The 19,651-nt window shown below is 40.8% G+C and overlaps 1 protein-coding gene across 7 annotated transcripts in view; it reads right to left on the bottom strand.

Moving 5' to 3' along the window:
• Window positions 1-10,956: 10,956 nt before the first annotated feature.
• The window catches only part of Snap25 (synaptosomal-associated protein 25), a 68,990-nt gene continuing 60,295 nt past the window's right edge, over window positions 10,957-19,651 (bottom strand). For 4 of the 7 annotated variants that reach the window (NR_149318.1, NM_001291056.1, NM_011428.3 and 1 more), the window contains exons 6-8: window positions 19,365-19,490; window positions 15,905-16,049; window positions 10,957-12,310 (exon numbers count right to left, since the gene is read on the bottom strand). Coding sequence is in view for 6 of the 7 variants with exons in the window: in NM_001291056.1 (NP_001277985.1) it covers window positions 12,242-12,310; window positions 15,905-16,049; window positions 19,365-19,490 (340 nt within the window). In the remaining variant the exon portion in view is untranslated. The remainder of the gene's footprint in view (window positions 12,311-15,904; window positions 16,050-19,364; window positions 19,491-19,651) is intronic. The other 3 variants (XM_017316761.2, XM_017316760.2, NM_001355255.1) reach the window with 2 other exon arrangements.

The raw sequence follows: 19,651 nt of genomic DNA, 5'->3' as shown, positions 1-19,651 counted from the left end.
TTTTATAGATATGTACTTTTATTTTTTTAATATTTTTATTATTATGTATTTTCCTCAATTACATTTAGAATGCTATCCCAAAAGTCCCCTATACCCTCCCCCCCATTTCCCTACCCACCCATTCCCATTTTTTGTCCCTGGCATTCCCCTGTACTGGGGCATATAAAGTTTGTATGTCCAATGGGCCTCTCTTTCCAGTGATGGCCGACTAGGCCATCTTTTGATACATATGCAGCTAGAGTCAAGAGCTCCGGGGTACTGGTTAGTTCATAATGTTGTTGCACCTACAGGGTTGCAGATCTCTTTAGCTCCTTGGTTACTTTCTCTAGCTCCTCCACTGGGGGCCCTGTGCTCCATCCAATAGCTGACTGTGAGCATCCACTTATGTGGTTGCTAGGCCTCGGCCTAGTCTCACAAGAGACAGCTATATCAGGGTCCTTTCAGCCAACGCTTGCTAGTGTGTGCAATGGTGTCATCGTTTGGAGGCTAATTATGGGATGGATCCCTGGATATGGCAGTCTCTAGATGGTCCATCCTTTTGTCTCAGCTCCAAACTTTGTCTCTGTAACTCCTTCCATGGGTGATTGTTTCCAATTCTAAGAAGGGGCAAAGTGTCCACACTTTGGTCTTCGTTCTTCTTCAGTTTCACGAGTTTTGCAAATTGTATCTTATATCTCGGGTATACTAAGTTTCTGGGCTAATATCCATTTATCAGTGAGTACATATCATTTGAGTTCTTTTGTGATCGTGTTACCTCACTCAGGATGATGCCCTCCAGGTCCATCCATTTGGCTAGGAATTTCATAAATTCATTCTTTTTAATAGCTGAGTAGTACTCCATTGTGTAAATGTACCACATTTTTTGTATCCATTCCTCTGTTGAGGGGCATCTGGGTTCTTTCCAGCTTCTGGCTATTATAAATAAGGCTGCTATGAACATAGTGGAGCATGTGTCCTTCTTACCGGTTGGGACATCTTCTGGATATATGCCCAGGAGAGGTGTTGCGGGATCCTCCGGTAGTACTATGTCCAATTTTCTGAGGAACCGCCAGACTGATTTCCAGAGTGGTTGTACAAGCTTGCAATCCCACCAACAATGGAGGAGTGTTCCTCTTTCTCCACATCCTTGCCAGCATCTGCTGTCACCTGAATTTTTGATCTTAGCCATTCTGACTGGTGTGAGATGGAATCTCAGGGTTGTTTTGATTTGCATTTCTCTGATGATTAAGGATGCTGAGCACTTTTTCAGGTGCTTCTCAGCCATCCGGTATTCCTCAGGTGAGAATTCTTTGTTTAGCTCTGAGCCCCATTTTTTAATGGGGTTATTTGATTTTCTGGAGTCCACCTTCTTGAATTCTTTATATATATTGGATATTAGTTCCCTATCTGATTTAGGATAGGTAAAGATTTCCCAATATGTTGGTGGCCTTTTTGTCTTATTGACGGTGTCTTTTGCCTTACAGAAGCTTTGCAGTTTCATAAGGTCCCATTGTCTCCCATGTTTAAACAACTAGAATGTGGTTCTCCATTCTGTTGCTGATGAGCATTGGAGTTGCACTTTGACTATTAGGAACCCTTTATTTCCATGCATGTATGATGCATGTGTGCCTGGGCATATGAGTGGCCAGAGAAGGATATTAAGTGTCCTGCTCTATTTCTCTCTACCTTATTCCCTTGAGGCAGGGTCTCTCACTGAACCTGAAACTACATTTTACCTAGGTGGCTAGCCAGCAAGATCCCAGGATCTGCGTATTTATAACCTCCGATGCTGGTATTACAGGAATAAGAAGCCTTGTCTGGCTTTTATATGGGTACTGGGGATTTGAACTAAATTTTTTGTGTTTGCTCAGCAAATGCTCTTACCCACTGAGTCATCTTCTCAGGCTCTGCTATGAACACTTTTTCCTATGATGATTCTAATATATATCTCTTAGTGAATCAAAGTACGTAGTTCTAGTTGGTAGATACCTAGAGATGACACTGCTGAGTCATAGTGTATGCACGTGTTTAGCTTTATTAGCTCTTGCTAGTTTACTAAAGTGATTATGCCCATTTATACTGCTTCTGCTGGACACCAGAGTTGCAATACGGCCACACCCTTTCAGAAAGATATAATCCAAGCTGCTCTTCACTTTTCTATTTTCCTCCCAAGTCTCTGGAGCACAAGGGTGATATCTGTGTACTACCATGCCCAGGTGGTACATGTATTTTTAATGTTAGTAGTCCATGATTTTTCTGGTGTTCTCCAGGACCTTGGAACAAAAAGGACCACACAGAGAACTATTGATCTAGAGTTCAGGTTTTCTGATCCTCAACAGGAAATTGAAGATATTCTTATAAGAAGGGCTAGTGTCTTGCTCTCATGCTCTTGGTGGATCGAGCAATTGGACTTATTGAGAACAAGTGTAATAGGAGGTACTAGACTGTTACATAAACTTGAAGGGCACATGTAAAGTTGTAAGAATGGGAAAGAGTGGAGGGTGAGCTTTTTTGGCTAAAAGATGATGCATATGTAATTCCAGAGCTATTTACTTCGGAAAAGTGTTATAACAATAGAGACTCCAGACGAGAGCAGTGTGGTACAAGATTATAGTCAAGGTTACCTTGGTGATGACTGTAGGACAAGAAAGACAGGGCAGAAGAGAATGGACAAAGGAACAGTTTATTTTGGGAAGCCAAACTAGAAATAGCCTTGTAGTCATAACAATAGGCTGAGTTGAGAAGCAGTCCTTGTCTTCAATCCTTTTCTATGGTATGTAAAAGTCCCATTAATAGGTCTCTCTTATTTAACACTACTCCCACTTTTAAAACAATTCTCACAGTGCTGAGGATGAACCCAGGACCCTATGCATGGTTACATAAGCTCTCTACCACTGAGTTTTACCCCACAGCCTTCTTTCTTGTGCTTTCCCAAGTAGGTCTGTTTTAGCTGTGTTGTATGCTGTACACCTTCGAAGTATCATTTCCTCTTCCCTTTTCTTTTTCAGGCAAAACCTATGACTCAAGTCAAGCAGTCCAACTCTTCTAACCTTGTAAATGGTGCCTGCCATCTTTCTTTATGAACTGTGAATATAAGCTGATCCCAGGAAAGTAATCCTTAGATTAGAATGTGCTTTCCTGCTATGCAAATAAAAGCCCTGTTTGTGTGCTTTATACGCATCTTTCTGTCCTACCTGCCTGGGGCAGGCAATGTGTCTATCACTACTGTTGACTTCTTGACTATGCTTGCTTTGACGATGCGTTTTCATCCATAGACTATCACTGTGTCGAGTCACCTGTGCTATCTTCTAGAATGATCATTTTACCCTAGCCTCTGCCTATCCCTTCCTTGTCTTTTACTTCACGTACATTCTCCAGCTTTTGGATTTCATAATCTAGGCAAACACAATTAAATCATTTTTCTGCCTTTTAAAAAACATTTTTATTTTTAATTATTTACTTTTTTGTGCTCATCCATATCTTTAATCCAACAACAACATCTGTCCTCCAAATTGTCCTACAGAAGTGGATATCATTCTAGTCGTGGCAGGAGATAGGGTTATTACTATGAATACGAGACCAGCCTGGCTGATATAGTGAGTTTCTATGTAGCCTTGGTAACAGATGAAGATCCTGTCTTAAAACAAACAAATACTTCCAAAATAATAACAAAATGTTTCTTTCCTTCTTCTTCCCTGCTTTTTGTATTTTTTGTTTTACCAGCAGAGCTCTTTCAAATAAAATCTCAGTTAAAACTCTGTAGGTGGAGCAGGCAATTGAGGAACTTTTGGGATATGAATGGTCCATCTAGGGTTGAGCCAGAAAGCAATCTTAATAGCTGGATGTTAGGCTGTGATGGGGACCTTGCTGGCTTGATTTTCCTTCATGTTTTTCTCACAGCAATGCTCCTTATATGTACCTTCAAATTCTTTTGATCTGATGCCATACCAATCATAGTGCTGGCAATAAGTTTCAAACAGACCTTAACACGCTTACAGAAGGATGAATTGGCTCTGTGCACCTCAGCTTCACCTGTCATGTTGGTCCTGTTGGTATAGTACTGTTTTGGGTTTTCAAGTGCACAAGTCACGTAGAAGGTCTCAATGCTACCCCATGACAATACATGGCCAAAGAAAGTGCCTCTCCATGTCTTTGCCCAGGAAAATAGCCTTGATTCACATTCCACCTGCTTCTCTGCTATCTCTCAGACCCAAATGCCCAGGTACCTAATAACTTGGCTCACTTCATCATACCTCCTTGGCATCACTTCCCAAGGAGTCTTTACATTTTTCCATCCCTCTCTCCTGTCTCTGAACTCACATTCCCAGATGCACTTCTTTATTGAAGTTTTATATTCCGAGGGACCAGACTGCACTATCCTCTACCTAAGGAAAAGCATTTCCAAGGCACTCCAAAGTTTCTTTTTGGTTTGCAGTTATTGTTCTGGAATAAAATGAGGCTAGGACAGTTGGTTGAGGAATAGCCACCCAAGAACCACTCGTTAGTCTGAAGGTTGAGGAGCCAGACTACCTGCACTGAAGGTGTATAAATTCAGAGAATAGAAATTCAAGGATGCTACAATCATGGAAAACAAGGAGATTTTTGGTCGGGGGTATAAAATCTGAAACTTATTAAAGGATGTATTTGGCCTAGTTTGGAGTTTTGCCTTTAATAACAAATGAGTGCATAGATTTAGGTCTCTAGAGTTTTCTATTTATGCAGCCTCTGACAACTTAAAACCACATGCCATTGGCACTCCCTTCATCCTTTTTAAACTGGCAATTGTCACGGTTCCTTTAAGAAGCAAGCTGGTGCCATGGAAGACAGCAGTCACCTCCTACACCCCACGCCTCCAGACACCCAGGAAACATCTTGTATATACTTAAGCTGTCTCTGACACACATAATTTCATCTTCATCCTTGACTAATCAGTCTCGTTTGCCCCGTTAGCAAAGAGAACAGTATATTTTTGAACAGAAAAGCTTGGTAAGAAAAGCAAAATAAAGACTCCCACAAGAAAATAAAATCTAGTGTAAATCTTCACAAAATAGCAACAAATAAAAGATGGGAAGGAAGGCACAGAAGTTTCAGACAAGAGGTACTTATCAAGTGCTAGCTGAGGAGCCAATCCCATTTTGTATGTTAAAATGCTTTCTTCCAAGCTCTGGGTATTTAGGGTTTAAGGGTAGTGGCTACAATCCTCTTGCTTTGGAGGAGTAGGATTAGTTTTGACATTTCAGGATTAAGGTCAGTTTCATCAACAGGCTACCACATTCTGTTAGCACGCGCCAGCTCTATTACTTCTGATATTCCAATCCTTCTTGTGCTCCTGTGGAGAATATCCATCCAGGGTCTTTTCTAAGACAGAGACAACTCTGTCTTAACCTTTCCTTTTATTAGACTCCGAGGACCCAGAGGAGAGAAAGAACTCTTTATATCTCTGAGAATTTCAGAGTAATTGTGAAGGCAGCCTTTCCGTTCAGCAGCACAGCATCTATAACCTTGGTTAAGTGATCTGGAAGTTTTCCCAAGAGGTTGAATCTGTTTCCTCATCCTTGGATGTGGATTGGTGTGAGAGTTACATTGGCCAATATGATGTGGCCAAAGCGAGTAGCCTTGCTTTGAAGAGGATATTAACAATCTCTAAATGGCTTGCTGCAGAAGGAAAGGTCATATGGAGCCAGAGGAAGGCTCAGCAAGAGATGGCCCACTGGTTCCCAGTGGAGCGACAGTTGACCACAATTACAGACTAGCCAAGATTAAAACTTTCTGCCAGACCTAACTTAAATGCCAAAGAACTGAGAGCTAAATAAGTTGTTTAGGATTTTAAGATATTGCGGCTTGGGCAACCTGTTATATAGCAATCACTAAGAACTGTATTCCTCAGATCATGTTGCCTGCTTTCCAGTATCATTAAAAGTATCAGCAGGAGTACTGATGCTAGGCAATTTGGAAACAACTGTATGGGATAACAGCATTTGTTTCTCACAGTATCATAATCAATTGCTCCTAGTTTTCAGAGCAACACTTGACTTCACTGACATTTGAGTGGAAGTCAGAGACTGACTATACTTTACTGGTGAAAATGTAGCACATTTTAGATACAATTACCACCAGTTAGGAACATGGAAATCTAGGAGCTGTTCTGGTAGATCTGATAAGGGCATGGAACATCCTAGATATGAAACTAATTTATCTATATCTAAGTGAAATCATGTGAGAACATCGTACACCAATATAAATGATGATAGGTTTTCTGATTAGAAATGGCTAGGATGATCTGTTTTTAACCTCCTCGGTGGGTGTGATTGTTTCCTGTCCCTGTGTCCACCTAGTGGCACATGTCTTTATAAGGCATTTTAATGGATATAATACCTTTAGATCTACCCTGTAAAATATAAGGCAAGAGATTATTGTAGCTATATTGTTTACATACATGAGAACAGGGCTCAGAGAAACCTTAACTGCTTAGTATTTCATTTACAACTTACTACTGGGTAGTTAGGAGCGTAGTATTTTCTGCAAAAATCTTATTTTTAGTTTGCGGGAAAATAGAATGATCCGTGAAGAATACGATGCACTTCAGCAGTCTTATAAGTTGACATGTGGCACCTTGCTCTCCATTGAGAAAAACCAGGGTTTAAGTGCTAAGGGCACATTTCACTGAAGAAGGAGGAACTCAAAGATGATGGAGGTGGAAGGCAGCACATTTCTCTATGGTAGTGCTCAGGAGAGATGCTTGGGTGATGGCAGAAATCTCAGGAAGGAGTCACCTTAGCTGGGACACCCTTAGACTGGGATGCTCAGACAGCCATTTAAGGCATCAGTTTATTTGAGGAGAGAGAGACAAAAGATCACCATTAAAGAAAGGGATCAATATCGCGTGAGCTACCACATGAACAACCAGAAATTGATCTGGCTGAGGAATTCTGGGAGGCAGTACAGAACCTGTCAAGGGAAGTAGAACTCTCTACTCATCCATCCCCAGCAATCTTTTTCTGAAGTCTCCATCTGAAGACATGGGACTATTTCAATGATTATAAATAGTTTTCCTAAGTTTTTATTCCTTTAATGTTATAGTCACCATATTTGCAGTGGGGCCTAGATCATAATAAAGTTTAATCCCCCCCCCCAGAGTCAACTAACTTGGATTCATAGGGGCTCATAGAGACTGAATGGTCAACGAGGGATCCTGCCTGGGCCTGACCTAAGCCCCCTGTACATATGATATGGTATAGTCGTCTAGCTTGGTCTTCTTGTAGGACTCCTAACAGTGGGAGCAGGAGATGTCTTTTACTCTATTGCCTGCCTTTGGAACTCTTTCCTCTTACTGGGTTGCCTCTTCTAGCTTTAACAGGAGAGGAGGTGCTTAGTCTTACTACAACTTGATATGTCATGGCTGGTTGATATCCGTGGGAGGCCTGCACTTTTCTGAAGATAAAGAGAGGAGGAGTGGATGGGAGGCAGGGAAGGAGGAGGGACTGGGAGGAGAGGAGGGAAGAGAAACCGAGGTTGAAATGGAAAATTAATTAATTAATTTAAAAAAAGACATAGTGTTTTTTACAGCAAGTGAATGAAAGTAGGTTCTCTGGGGGCTTCTGAGAACCCATCATTCTGCCTTTCTTGCTTCAAGGAGCCCAATTTCTCTTGGAATTTCCTGGCTTGCTGAAGTGACAAAGGTATAACCATGGACTGTTATTTCCAAATACTTCTGAAGTAATGTACATCTTCTTTGAATCATACCTTATCATTTACTATCAGAGATACCTTGTTCAGATAAAGTTAGTGTTTTCATTAGTGGTAGAGGATTAATAATACCAAGTTTGCAGTTGCAATAGTTGAATGTGTCAACATAGACAAAACACTCAACACAGAGCCCATCCTGTGCTTAATGGTCACGGAACGTGCAATATCTTCTCGTCCTCTACTATCAGCACAAGCACCAACTTGCTAATGAGTCAGGGCTACAACAGAGGGAAAGGTAGTTAAAGCAGATTTCAGGAATAAAAGAGGGATAAAAGAAGGAAAATGGGCAGGAAAAGTGGGGGCGGCTGCTAAGAAAGTGATTAACATTCCTTGAACTGCCACACAAGCAACTGGAGCTGGATCCTGCCTGGGGGACTCTGGGAGGCATGGGTTGATGCTCATAGAATATGCATTTCATAGGGAGATAGGGAGGGAGAGGGAGGGGGAGAGGGAGAGGGAGAGGGAGAGTTAGAGGGAGAGGGAGAGGGAGAGGGAGAGGGAGAGGGAGAGGGAGAGGGAGAGGGAGAGGGAGAGGGAGAGGGAGAGGGAGAGGGAAACAGGGGGGCTGAAGAGATGGCCCAATGGTTAATAGCATTGGCTGTTCGTTCAGAGAATTTGGTTGGGTTCAGTTCCCTACTTTCACAACCATTTGTAACTCTAGTTTCACGGGGATCCAATATTCTCTTCTGCCCAGTGTAGGTACCAGTCAAATACATGATGCATAGACATCCATGCAGACAAAACACACATCCACATAAAATAAATAATTTTAAAGGATGACAAAAGAAAATGGGCAGGAGGTCAAGAAGAAAGCCTCCTGCTAAGAGGGCAAAGGAAGACCCCTCTGATTTTGTGTAGGACAGACCTTTGCCAGTGCCTGAATGGAGAAAGGAGAATATTTAGTTTTTGCAGGTGTTCTGTTGTTGCATTCCTATTGCATTTCTTGGGTTGATAGATCAGCTAGAGAAGATTCATCCCTGGGACATCCATTCTTCGTTAGCCAGAAGTAGCAGGCTGTGTAAGAGCCAAGCTTGGACAAATGCATTTGTCAAAGCAAATATGCTGCCCAGAGCATTATGTGGCAGTCTCAAAGCAAACTTCGTGCACGTCACTTTCTGTGAAAACCCACTCACTTCGGCTGAGAACAGATGGAGCTTGGAACATTCTGCACAGGCTGAATATTGACCCCCCCTGTCAGTTCTGACATATGTGGTACATAATCACCTTTTCTGTCTTTTAGCACCCTCTCCACTACCATGATTTTAAGAAATAAATGTGCTCTCTCTGTTGCTCCCTTGGAAAAGGATAAAATCCTGCAAATGCTTTCTGACAATGACAAGCTCATCATTGCTCTTCTTGCTTCTTCACTGCTCTCATCAAACCTTCAGAGAGTCTCATGAGTGAAACTGTCCAGCTACCACCACCAACCAGGACAAATGTGCTTGCATTGCTGCTATGAGTCATTCAGAGAAGTAGTGATAAAGAAGGAGATGATCAAAGATGGGACAGTGGTACAGGTGGTGGCAGCTATGGTGGTGACAGGATCAGTGGTAATGGAAGTAATTATGGTGTGTATATATATATATACTACACACACACACACACACACACACACACACACACACACACACAGAGTATAAAGATGATGGTGAAGGTGGAGAAGAGAGATATGCCAGTCAAGATAATGAAGTGATATAGGCAGTAGAAAAGGTAAAAGTACTGTCATGTGAGGTGGTGATGAGGTAGAAGTGGTGATGTCCAAAGGCACGGTAGTGGCAAAGGAGTGGTTATAAGAGAATTAAGGATAGCTTCTCTCATAAGAACTGGCCTTCAAATGTTCAAAGCAGGATTAGTCATAAAAGGCCAAAGGAGATATAGATATAACCTAGGTGTTCACTAACCAAAGGTAAATAAAAAGGTAAATAAATGCAGTATATCCCCATAAGGAAATATTACTTGGCCATAAGAAGGAATAGAATACTGAGACATGCTACAATACAGACAGACCATGTTACATCATGCAAAGTGAAAGAAGTCAGTCACAAGAGCCCACTGTACCACTCCTTCTATGAAATGTTTGGAGCAGACAAATCTATAGAAACAGCTGGCAAATGACTAAAACTAGTAGTTGTTTCGAGTTGGAAAAAGTATCTGATAATAAATGTGGGATTTGGGGGAGGGAGAAAGACGTTCTAAGACCAGATGTGTATATAATGATTACCTTGCAAAATTAAATGGCTTGCACTGGAACCATAACAAAATCCAGGGCTTTGTGCCTGCTATGTAAGTGTTCTACAATTACTTTACACTCTTAGGTAAATGGGTGAATTAAGACAAAACACCCACGGAAGGAGTTACAGAGACAAAGTTTGGAGCTGAGATGAAAGGATGCCATATCCGGGGATCCATCCCATAATCAGCTTCCAAACGCTGACACCATTGCATACACTAGCAAGATTTTGCTGAAAGGACCCAGATATAGCTGTCTCTTGTGAGACTATGCTGGGGCCTAGCAAACACAGAAGTAGATGCTCACAGTCGGCTATTGGATGGATCACAGGGCCCCCAATGGAGGAGCTAGAGAAAGTACCCAAGGAGCTAAAGGGATCTGCAATCCTATAGGTGGAACAACAATATGAACTAACCAGTACCCCCCTGGAGCTCGTGTCTCTAGCTGCATATGTATCAGACGATGGCCTAGTCAGCCATCAGTGGAAAGAGAAAGCCATTAGTCGTGCAAACTTTATACGCCTCAGTACAGGGGAACAACAGGGCCAAGAAGTGGGAGTGGGTGGAGGAGCGTTTGGGGGACTTTTGGGATAGCATTGGAAATGTAAATGAAATAAATACCCAATTAAAAAAAAAAGACAAGTGTGGGTAGTAGTGTTATGGTAATGAAGGGCTGAACTTTGGTTTATGGCAATGCTGGGGAAGGAAACAATAGTTACCAATGCTTGGAATACCTAAGTTTACAGGGCTAAGACTAGAGTACTTCAGATCCCCCCCCCCACACACACACACACTTTCTGGTTTTTCTCTGCATGCTAGAAAACTATGTGACCCACAGTTAACACTGAATTCATACACAGGTATTTCTAGAACCAAGCCAAAGTGTCCATTGTCATTGGAATATGGAACATCTGCTTTTCTATCCAGTGTATACAACTTAGGATCAACTGAACAGAGTATGCAGACTGTGTTTTCTGGTGTGAATGTAACATCAGACGGAAATCGGTGGCTGTGATCTATAATTTTTAATAATTTTAAACTAGCTACAAAATGTCAAATCACTTCACAAACCAACAGAGGAGACAGGAGGGATTTAATATACATGCTGTAATGATATTTATCTCACAGTTTATCTATATTTCATTCATTTATATAATTTTTTAAAGGTTTCTTTATCAGCTACTAAACATCTCAGCAATTTGGTGTGCATAGCTCTAGATTAAGCAACAGAGAATTGTACTGATGACAAACCACGGGGAGATGGTGATTAACAAGAGCCAGACGTAGAAGATCTTCACGTTTTCCACATAGCAAGAGTATTGTCTCCAAAACATAGCTTTCAAAAGCATTCGACAAACCCTATATTACATCCATTTCACATAGTTTCAGCCAAACACATATTTTGCTAGAAATGATTAATGGTGTGTTAAATCCACTTTGTGTGTGTGTGTGTGTGTGTATGTATATGTGAAAAAAAGAAAATGGGATGATTATAATCAGTAAGTCTGTAGGTTGACAGAAAGAAGGTGACACAGCTGCAGGTTTTGCTGGTATGACTTAATCTTGACAGTGTCCCAATACTGAGCATGCGTAGTTGTTGCTTTGTTATTGTTGCTGTTGTGTGTTTTCTTGTCAGTATGCTACTGTCATGGAAAGTTTTTGTTTAAGTAGGAATCTAAAAGTCTATTTAGTTCTCATGCATAAATGCATAAATCACATCACTTTTAGTGCAATGCCTGTTATGTAATTTCACATTGTCTAATTATGAAATCATAAAGACAAAGAATAGCCATGAGGAACCAAAGACAGCACATTTGGAGAGATTCAGAGCCTGACACCCTAAGAAAGGATTGTGGCAGTAGCTCTGTGGAATGTCACAGTTTTACAAGAACAATACTGTGTATTGAGAAAATCAACAGCACATTGAGCATTCCTAAATTGTTGTCATTCAGCAAACGCCACTGAGAAAAGAAAAAAAAAAAAACGAGACCCAAGACATCTTAAGTTAGGAATTAGAGCCACCAGATGACCACTATGTACAGCCTTTGGAAAGAAAGAGAGCCAGAGAAAAACAAAAAACACATGGTATCATTGGGAAGCTGACAGAGCACACAGGACATTTACAATGGGGGTGACTGACTCTGTGTGTGTGTGTGTGTGTGTGTGTGTGTGTGTGTGTGTGTGTGTGTGTGTATGTGCAAGACCTACTAGGTAATACCATGAGAGAAGCATGAAGGAGCTCTCTTGTCCAACAACATTTGGAGGAGAGCACAGCAGAAGGGCAAATTTAACCACTTCCCAGCATCTTTGTTGCACGTTGGTTGGCTTCATCAATTCTGGTTTTGTTGGAATCAGCCTAGAAAAGAGGAGAGAAGAGAGGTCTTAGACGACTCCTTAAGGTCCTATTCATCCCCGGGGTCCACTCAAGCTCTTTTGTGAAACAACTCATTCAGAAATATCACTCCCCCACCCCCAAGACCATTGGACAAGGTCACAGGAACTTGACTTGAGGTTTCAATGGTTTTCCTCACTGGATAGCATCTGCTGTTTGAGGACAGTATTCTATAGTTTATCTTTTATGCTGGGAAGGTGCTCAAAGGCTAGACTGTCAAGGCCTAGGAAATTAACTGTTCCCATCGCCATGGAGAAAGGTAAGGCAGCAAGTACAGGCTGTTGCTTTTTCCCATTACAAGTGCTGTACAAACAATGCTCCCACTTGTAACTCTACAGCCTGGGCAGAGAAGAAAGCCACCAGGTGGTCGAGGGAATGATCTACTATCACTCACTGACCATAGGCTATGTGCCTACTTTCCCACTTTCCAATCTCAACTGGGTAGAGTTTTCTATATTCAATTTGAATTTATAAATTCCTAGCACACTGGACTCATTTATGTTCAAACAAAGATCTTGAAAGTTGAACATATTTCTGGATTATTCACAACTGAATTATCTGGCTATGGTTCTCTGCCATCTGTTTGGTTAATCAAGAGTTGGCTTCAAAATGAGTATTTACATAAAAAAGAACATTGATTTGTCCTGATTATTCAGAACTATAGACACATATTTTTTGACCCCCCAGGCTTCTCACTTGAAAAATGGATAATTCCTCCAATTTTATTTGGTTCCCAGATCCTTCTTCTGTACCTATAAACTGTGTCATAAATAATCCTACTTTGTTGAAAAGGAAAATGACTTTGCTCAGACCAATCTGACATGCTCCTATAGACTGAATTGTGCCATTTCTAGACTGAGCTCAGAGAAGCTTAAATAAGAAAATAATCCATTTTAAAACAAACGTCAGTTCCGAAGGTAAATGGAGACTGTCTTGCTTATGAATGCACTGCCTGGCCTTTGCAAGGCAGCTTGGGTAAGTAGAGCAGAGGCTATTCTTGGGATAGTCTCAAAGGACAGGGTGGAGCTGTAATGCCTTTGTTCAATAGATGCTTGCTCCTTCCTCTCAAGTTCTCTGAGTCACATTCAAATTCCAGACCCATATTACATGGCACAAAAGTACCACATACTTTTTATGTGGTATATAAAAGAAATAGAAAACAAAAGCAAAACAAAACAAAACCTGACAGAATCTCCCCTCAGGCATGTCCTTTGGAAAATGCCTCTGTCAGTGTTCATCCCGTTTTCCTGGTTAATCCTCGAGGATTTTGTTTTTAAATGGAGGATACCCCATCCTCAGATTCCTGCTTGATTTTAGAGAGTCCTAAGATTGCTGACATTTCTGAGACGTGCTTCCTAAGTTGCCTTTGTGGAAAGGCTACTGTCCATCAGGGAGCCCAGACTTTGTTAGAAGGGGATACTGAGTACATTGAGCCCTTAGCTTCAGGCAGGTGCTGCACTGGCCCACATCACACATCTACAACTGTGTCTATGTCATACACCAGCACATCCAGAGTTAAAATGTTCCCCAGTTCATAGAGCTGGTGAACTACAAATCCCATTTCTAAGCTGTTGTCTTATTTCTCAAGCTCAGTGGCCTCCACTGGTGGAAGACCTTGAGGACCACATCGCTGGATCACAGCACATTTTCTTTCACCAAACCTTACTTTGGAGTTTGAATATCTTTATTGTTTCATTAGCACCAGTATGAAGCTTGGGATGGAAACTTACTTCTAATTTCAAGTATTCTAGAAGAACAATGTGCTTGTAACTTTGATAGTTTGTACATATAAACACACATAAGCAAACCCACAAAGCAATGACTTAAAAATCCAGAAGACTATATCAAAACTCTGTTTTGAACTTCCCAGAATTCTCTCTCAACCCAAATGATGACGAGAGAAGATCATAGTGGGACCAGGAGAGAAGAAAATTCTCTTTGCTTTGCCTACTGTGCGGTTTTAACTCAACCTTATACATACTGAGACTTCTGGTACAGTTCTCAAAGACAAGAACTTCCTTGAGAAAGAGGGAATACTGTAGCTCAGTAACATGATCAGCCAGACTCAAATGGGCTGTTTAAATGGTGTCCAATTGTGACTTTGTGTGTGGGATTCTATTGCAAATATCAGCCAAGATATGCTAATTATTGTAAGGCAATTATACCCTTTAGCTCTATCTCAGTGACTCAGCAGTCTAGGGTTTAAGCAAGCCAGAGCAGCTGCTTCCCATCAACTTGTCTAGCCTTTCCTTAAACTTTTATCCCTGTGTACACCTTTATTGGTAGTTGAACAGCTAAATACAGAAAGTTCTCGCCGTTCTAGAGAATTATACTGGCATAGGTATTAGAACGTGGCTTCTGCTGTCTTTACAAGAGGATAAAAAATTCTTTTTCCAAGACAGTTTCTCAACATTTTGACCTCTTAAGTTAGAAAAAAAAAAAAAAAATCTCTTCTCTGGAACCCTGCTTGGCTTTGTTGAGTTATCTCCTTGCTTCTGAGTCAATTTGGTTCAGTGATAGAAAACAAGCACTTCCTGTTTTCTCAGATTGTTTCCTTTCTGGAAAACAGCGGAGAAATTATTTCTCTGTTCATTTTTCCTTTAGAGCTGTAACAGCTTAGGTCAGGCTGAATTGGTTCCAACACTTTTTGAACCTTTCAACATGGTTCTAAAATCCATTGGCTCACACAGCATTAAAAGCTTTATGAGAGCAAAAGCTGCTTACCCATGACAAGCATGTTGTAACTTGCAAACTTAAGCAAAACACAAGCATTTTTCTAGCCAGCTCTGACATATGTGTAGTTCAATACCAATCAGGCAAAATATTATGTGGTCATATATCGTTTATCTGGACCATATGTGACACAATCCTGTCTCTTCATCCCTTCACGGCACTGAAGAATGCTTGGAGATCCAGAAACTATTACTTAGCTTTGTAATTCAAAAGATGTAAAAAAGAACCCACTCTATTCTTGGCAATGGAAAAGATAAAAAGAGACTCCAAAATCTCAGATTAAGAACTTCAGGGTCTCACATATATTCACATAAAATCATTGTTAAACTCTTGATGCACACATCTCTCCTCTTGGCATTTGGACACGTAAAAAGATTATAATTAATATTCATGCGATTGGGGATGAGAATGCAAGGAAAGAATTAGTGTCTGATTTGTATGGTGAATTGTTTCATGGTTTCTGTGTCCTGATACAAATTCCTTGGCAGCGAAAATATATTCTGTCTCATTTTCATGTGTTCTAAGTGCCTAGCACATGCCTGGCATGGGAGAGATAGAGAAATATCAACTACATTCAGTCGTATGGCCTGGGGTAGGAGTGTAACTCATTGGTGGAACAGTCTTCTAGCATACCCATGGCACTGTGCTCAATACCCAGCACTCACAATCCATTGAAACCCAAACTGCATTTTAATCTTCACCCCAGTTCTGCTGCTGAGTCTCATGCTTTTTGTTTTGAAATATGAAGGGCAAAGTATCCAGCAACTACTGATTGCGTGGATGTCGTGGCAATAAGTAGTAAGCACCTGAGAACTGTAGACTCACCTTCTCCATGATCCTGTCGATCTGGCGATTCTGGGTGTCAATCTCATTGCCCATGTCTAGAGCCATATGGCGGAGGTTTCCGATGATGCCGCTCACCTGCTCCAGGTTCTCATCCATCTCATTTTCCCGGGCATCATTTGTTACCCTGGGAGCCAAAGAGCAATTTTGGAAGACAGAGCAAGAAGAAAGTTGTTACCAAGGGGTAGAGCTTGTGGGAAGAATACACACAGCTAGTAATAGTCCTAATTCTTATTCAATACGCCAACATGTTTTAACAACATTTGTCAATTTCAAGTGAAATTTTAAAACTGATGTTTTGAGCTCAAAGTGTAGTTTAAAGGTAGAATACTTCTGTACTAATACAAATACTGTATTTGGGAGCTTTGAGTTCTCTCGCTGTATCTTTCTCCAATAGGGTTTGGCTATAAAGCCAAGGCTGGCTGAACTCTTGATTCACCCTTCTCATCTTTCCCAGTGTTAGTATTACAAATATGCACTCTGCATCTGCTTTGAATTTATAGTTCATATTAAACACACTGATGTATTTACTTTTATGATTTCTAAAATTATGTAATTTTCACCTTCTTAGTTATTATTTTACTTATTTTTAATGTATATTTGTGTGTGTGTGTCCTGGCATCTGACCCATGTGAAGGTCAGAGAGCAGCTAGGTATAAGTCATTGCTCTCTATCATGTCTACCAGGGTGTCTTGCTCATCACCACACATGTCATGAGTGGGCTTATCCTTCCCACTTCCCATGTCACCACAGGTACACAAGAATGTTAGGTGTACACTATCACAACTGGCATTAACATGGCTTTTGGGCATATGAACTCCCCTGAACAGCAAGTGTTTTATTGCTGAGACATTCCTCAGCCATCTCATACCCTAATTTATTTTGGGGAAGATAAAATCATCTATTCTGAGGAACTCTAGGGCAGAGGATGGAGGCAAAATTATATAGAGACTATGGTTTATTTTTGTTTTGTTTTGCTTTGTTTGTCTGAAAAATAGATTTCCAAGATTCAACTTGAGGATGAGTGAAGAAAGTCAGGTAGCAAATCTCAGTGCTCATTGCTCTCCCACCTTGGGGTCTGTGGCAATGTAGACAGCAGTTATACACTTGATTTTGAGAACTCCTAAGAGATTTAAAGGAACTGCTTTTTCATGGTGATTCTTATACACACACATGTTGATGTCATAGGTTTGGTAGGGGCATTGGAACAGGTGCTTTTGGAGCATAAAAACGTGAATCTGGTGGTTTCACTTGTATGGGTAGGAATGGAGGGCGGGAGCTGGCTCACAAAGCACTTTACCACGTTTCCAAAGGCCAACTTGAAGGCTAAGAAGGCACTCTATTGCAAACAGCAGGCATCTTACTGCAAATAGAAAGCACTTATTACAGAATTTTCTTACTAGTTACAGTAATGAGCTAAAAACGGAAGGTTTAAACTCCTTTTCCCATGGCAACTCCCAAAGTACACTGGCATATTATAACTTTTGTCTATTGTTTGTTTTGTTTTGCTTGCAACCTTGTCTCCATATATAGCCCAAGCTGACTTTGAGAACTCAGACCTGATGAGTGCTGGGATTAGAGTCCTATGCCACTATGCTTGGCTCCACTAAGATATATATCAGCCTGAGACAGAGCAAATTTAAAGATTAAGAGAAAACCTCCTATCATTTACATTTCATTTGAGTGATCATCAACCATGAACAAGTTTCTGTACCACAACTACTTCCATCCCTAAAGCACAGTGGAACACCAGAGCTGTACAAATCAGAGATGCTTGTGTCAGTTGTCAAGATATTTGGATTGAATTGCTGTGGATTAAATATTGGCGCGTGTCCCTCTGTCTTTCCTTCTTGCATTTTTCCCTGCTTCCCCCTTCCTTCCTTCCTTCCTTCCTTCCTTCCTTCCTTCCTTCCTTCCTTCCTTCCTTCCTTCCTTCCTTCCTTTCTTTCTTTCTTTCTTTCTTTCTTTCTTTCTTTCTTTCTTTCTTTCTTTCTTTCTTCGGATCTCCCATAGTCCATACTTTTACAACCACTGGCTTACAAATTATTAATTGAGTTTCCTTGTAAGCAGATGGAGGCAAAATTAGAATTGTCATTTGTAAGGCATATCTAGACCCTATGACTTATGGCTCACATTTGAATACCAGCATAATTGATTGGCCAATAACTACAATAACTTAGAGATAAATAATTAGGAAGACAAATATCTTCACCTATGCTGAGTTCTGGTATAACAGTGTATATCATTGATTCTCAGCCTGCTTCATGCTGCAATCCTTTAATGCAGATTCTCATGTAATAGAAAATTATTTTTGTTGCTACATCATAAGTACAATTTTGCTACTGTTTTCAATTGTACTGTAATTATTTCTGGAGACAGAGGTTTGCTAAAGCAGTTATAACTCACAGGTTGAGAACTGTTTGTTGATATGTAATAAGTCTAAACTGTTTTAATTGATAAGGCTTACACTTTCTTTGACAAAATTACGCTTTTCTGGTTAAAACAAACTGGTGGTTGTATGGAATGAATTGGGGGGAGCATGCCCAAAAATATAATAACTTTAATCTTTCCTTTGTCATAGAAAATATTTGGCTGTTTTTCTGCTTAGTGGTTTCCTTTCCTCAGGCCAAGATATTGGCTGACATATAATTTGAGCTTTTAAAATAGGTATTTATTTATTTATTTATTTATTTATTTATTTATGCTTCTAGATCTCAAAAGAAGTGGTTAATGTGTATTCCACTTTTTCCTCCTTTTCCTACTCTAAATCAGGTCTTTGACTTCCCCTGCTCTGTGCCCTGAGAAGCTGACCTTTATTACTGTACTACTGGCTCCTTGTTTGCTCTGGCTTCCAGTGGGCTTTGAATAGTGGCCTGAGAGAGACTGGAGGTCATGAAAGCAGGGTTTAGGGCATTTGCTTCTCTTTCTTGTTCTAGTCAACTCTAGCTATGACTGTATTTCCCTACCATAAAACCCTTTTGTTCTTGGCCTATCTCCTGAGAAAGGAGTGGTAACAGCTTTCTGGTACTCCTAGACTATAAATGCTACATTACTCTTGCTGTTTACCAGGCCTCTGCTAAAATAAACTCAGGTCAAGTGATGTCATTCCATACCAACTCTGATTCTGGATGTGGTCATGCTTTGCACCATGGCAAACTGTGCCCATGCCATAGCTCAGAAGGAAATCATGTCTTGGATTTTGCCTGCTTGGAACACTATCATTACCATGAAGAAACCTGAGCTCTTTGCTGGAAGACCTCATGCAGGTGGATGGAAGTGTCTCTACTGATAGCCCAGCCAAAGACCAGACAAGATAATGAATGACAAGCTATCATAATCTAATCATAGCCCAATGAGGGAGCCCAAAAATTCCTTGCAAGTAAAAGAAAAGAAAATAGTTCAGTGCTGGTTATCCATCAACAGAGTACTGCAAAAAACTCACCTGCGGATGAAGCCACCACTGATGGCCATCTGCTCCCGTTCATCCACCACACGGGCAGGCTGGCTGGCCACTACTCCATCCTGATTATTGCCCCAGGCTTTTTTGTAAGCATCACTGGATTTAAGCCTATGCAAAAAATTGGGTGAGTGACAAAGCCCAGGGTGGAGGAGCAAGCTCACAGAAATGATCACTTCTTTAAGCGAAGAACCGAACCAAGCAAATGAGTTTTAAGTTGAGGCATTAGAGAATACCGATATATCATAATCTGGACCCAAACAGTTGGCCAC

The sequence above is a fragment of the Mus musculus genome, chromosome 2 (assembly GCF_000001635.26).
Source record: "Mus musculus strain C57BL/6J chromosome 2, GRCm38.p6 C57BL/6J".
In the NCBI taxonomy this organism is placed as follows: domain Eukaryota; kingdom Metazoa; phylum Chordata; class Mammalia; order Rodentia; family Muridae; genus Mus; species Mus musculus.
Note: the sequence above shows the minus strand (reverse complement) of the source record. Positions and strands in the feature narration are given on the sequence as shown.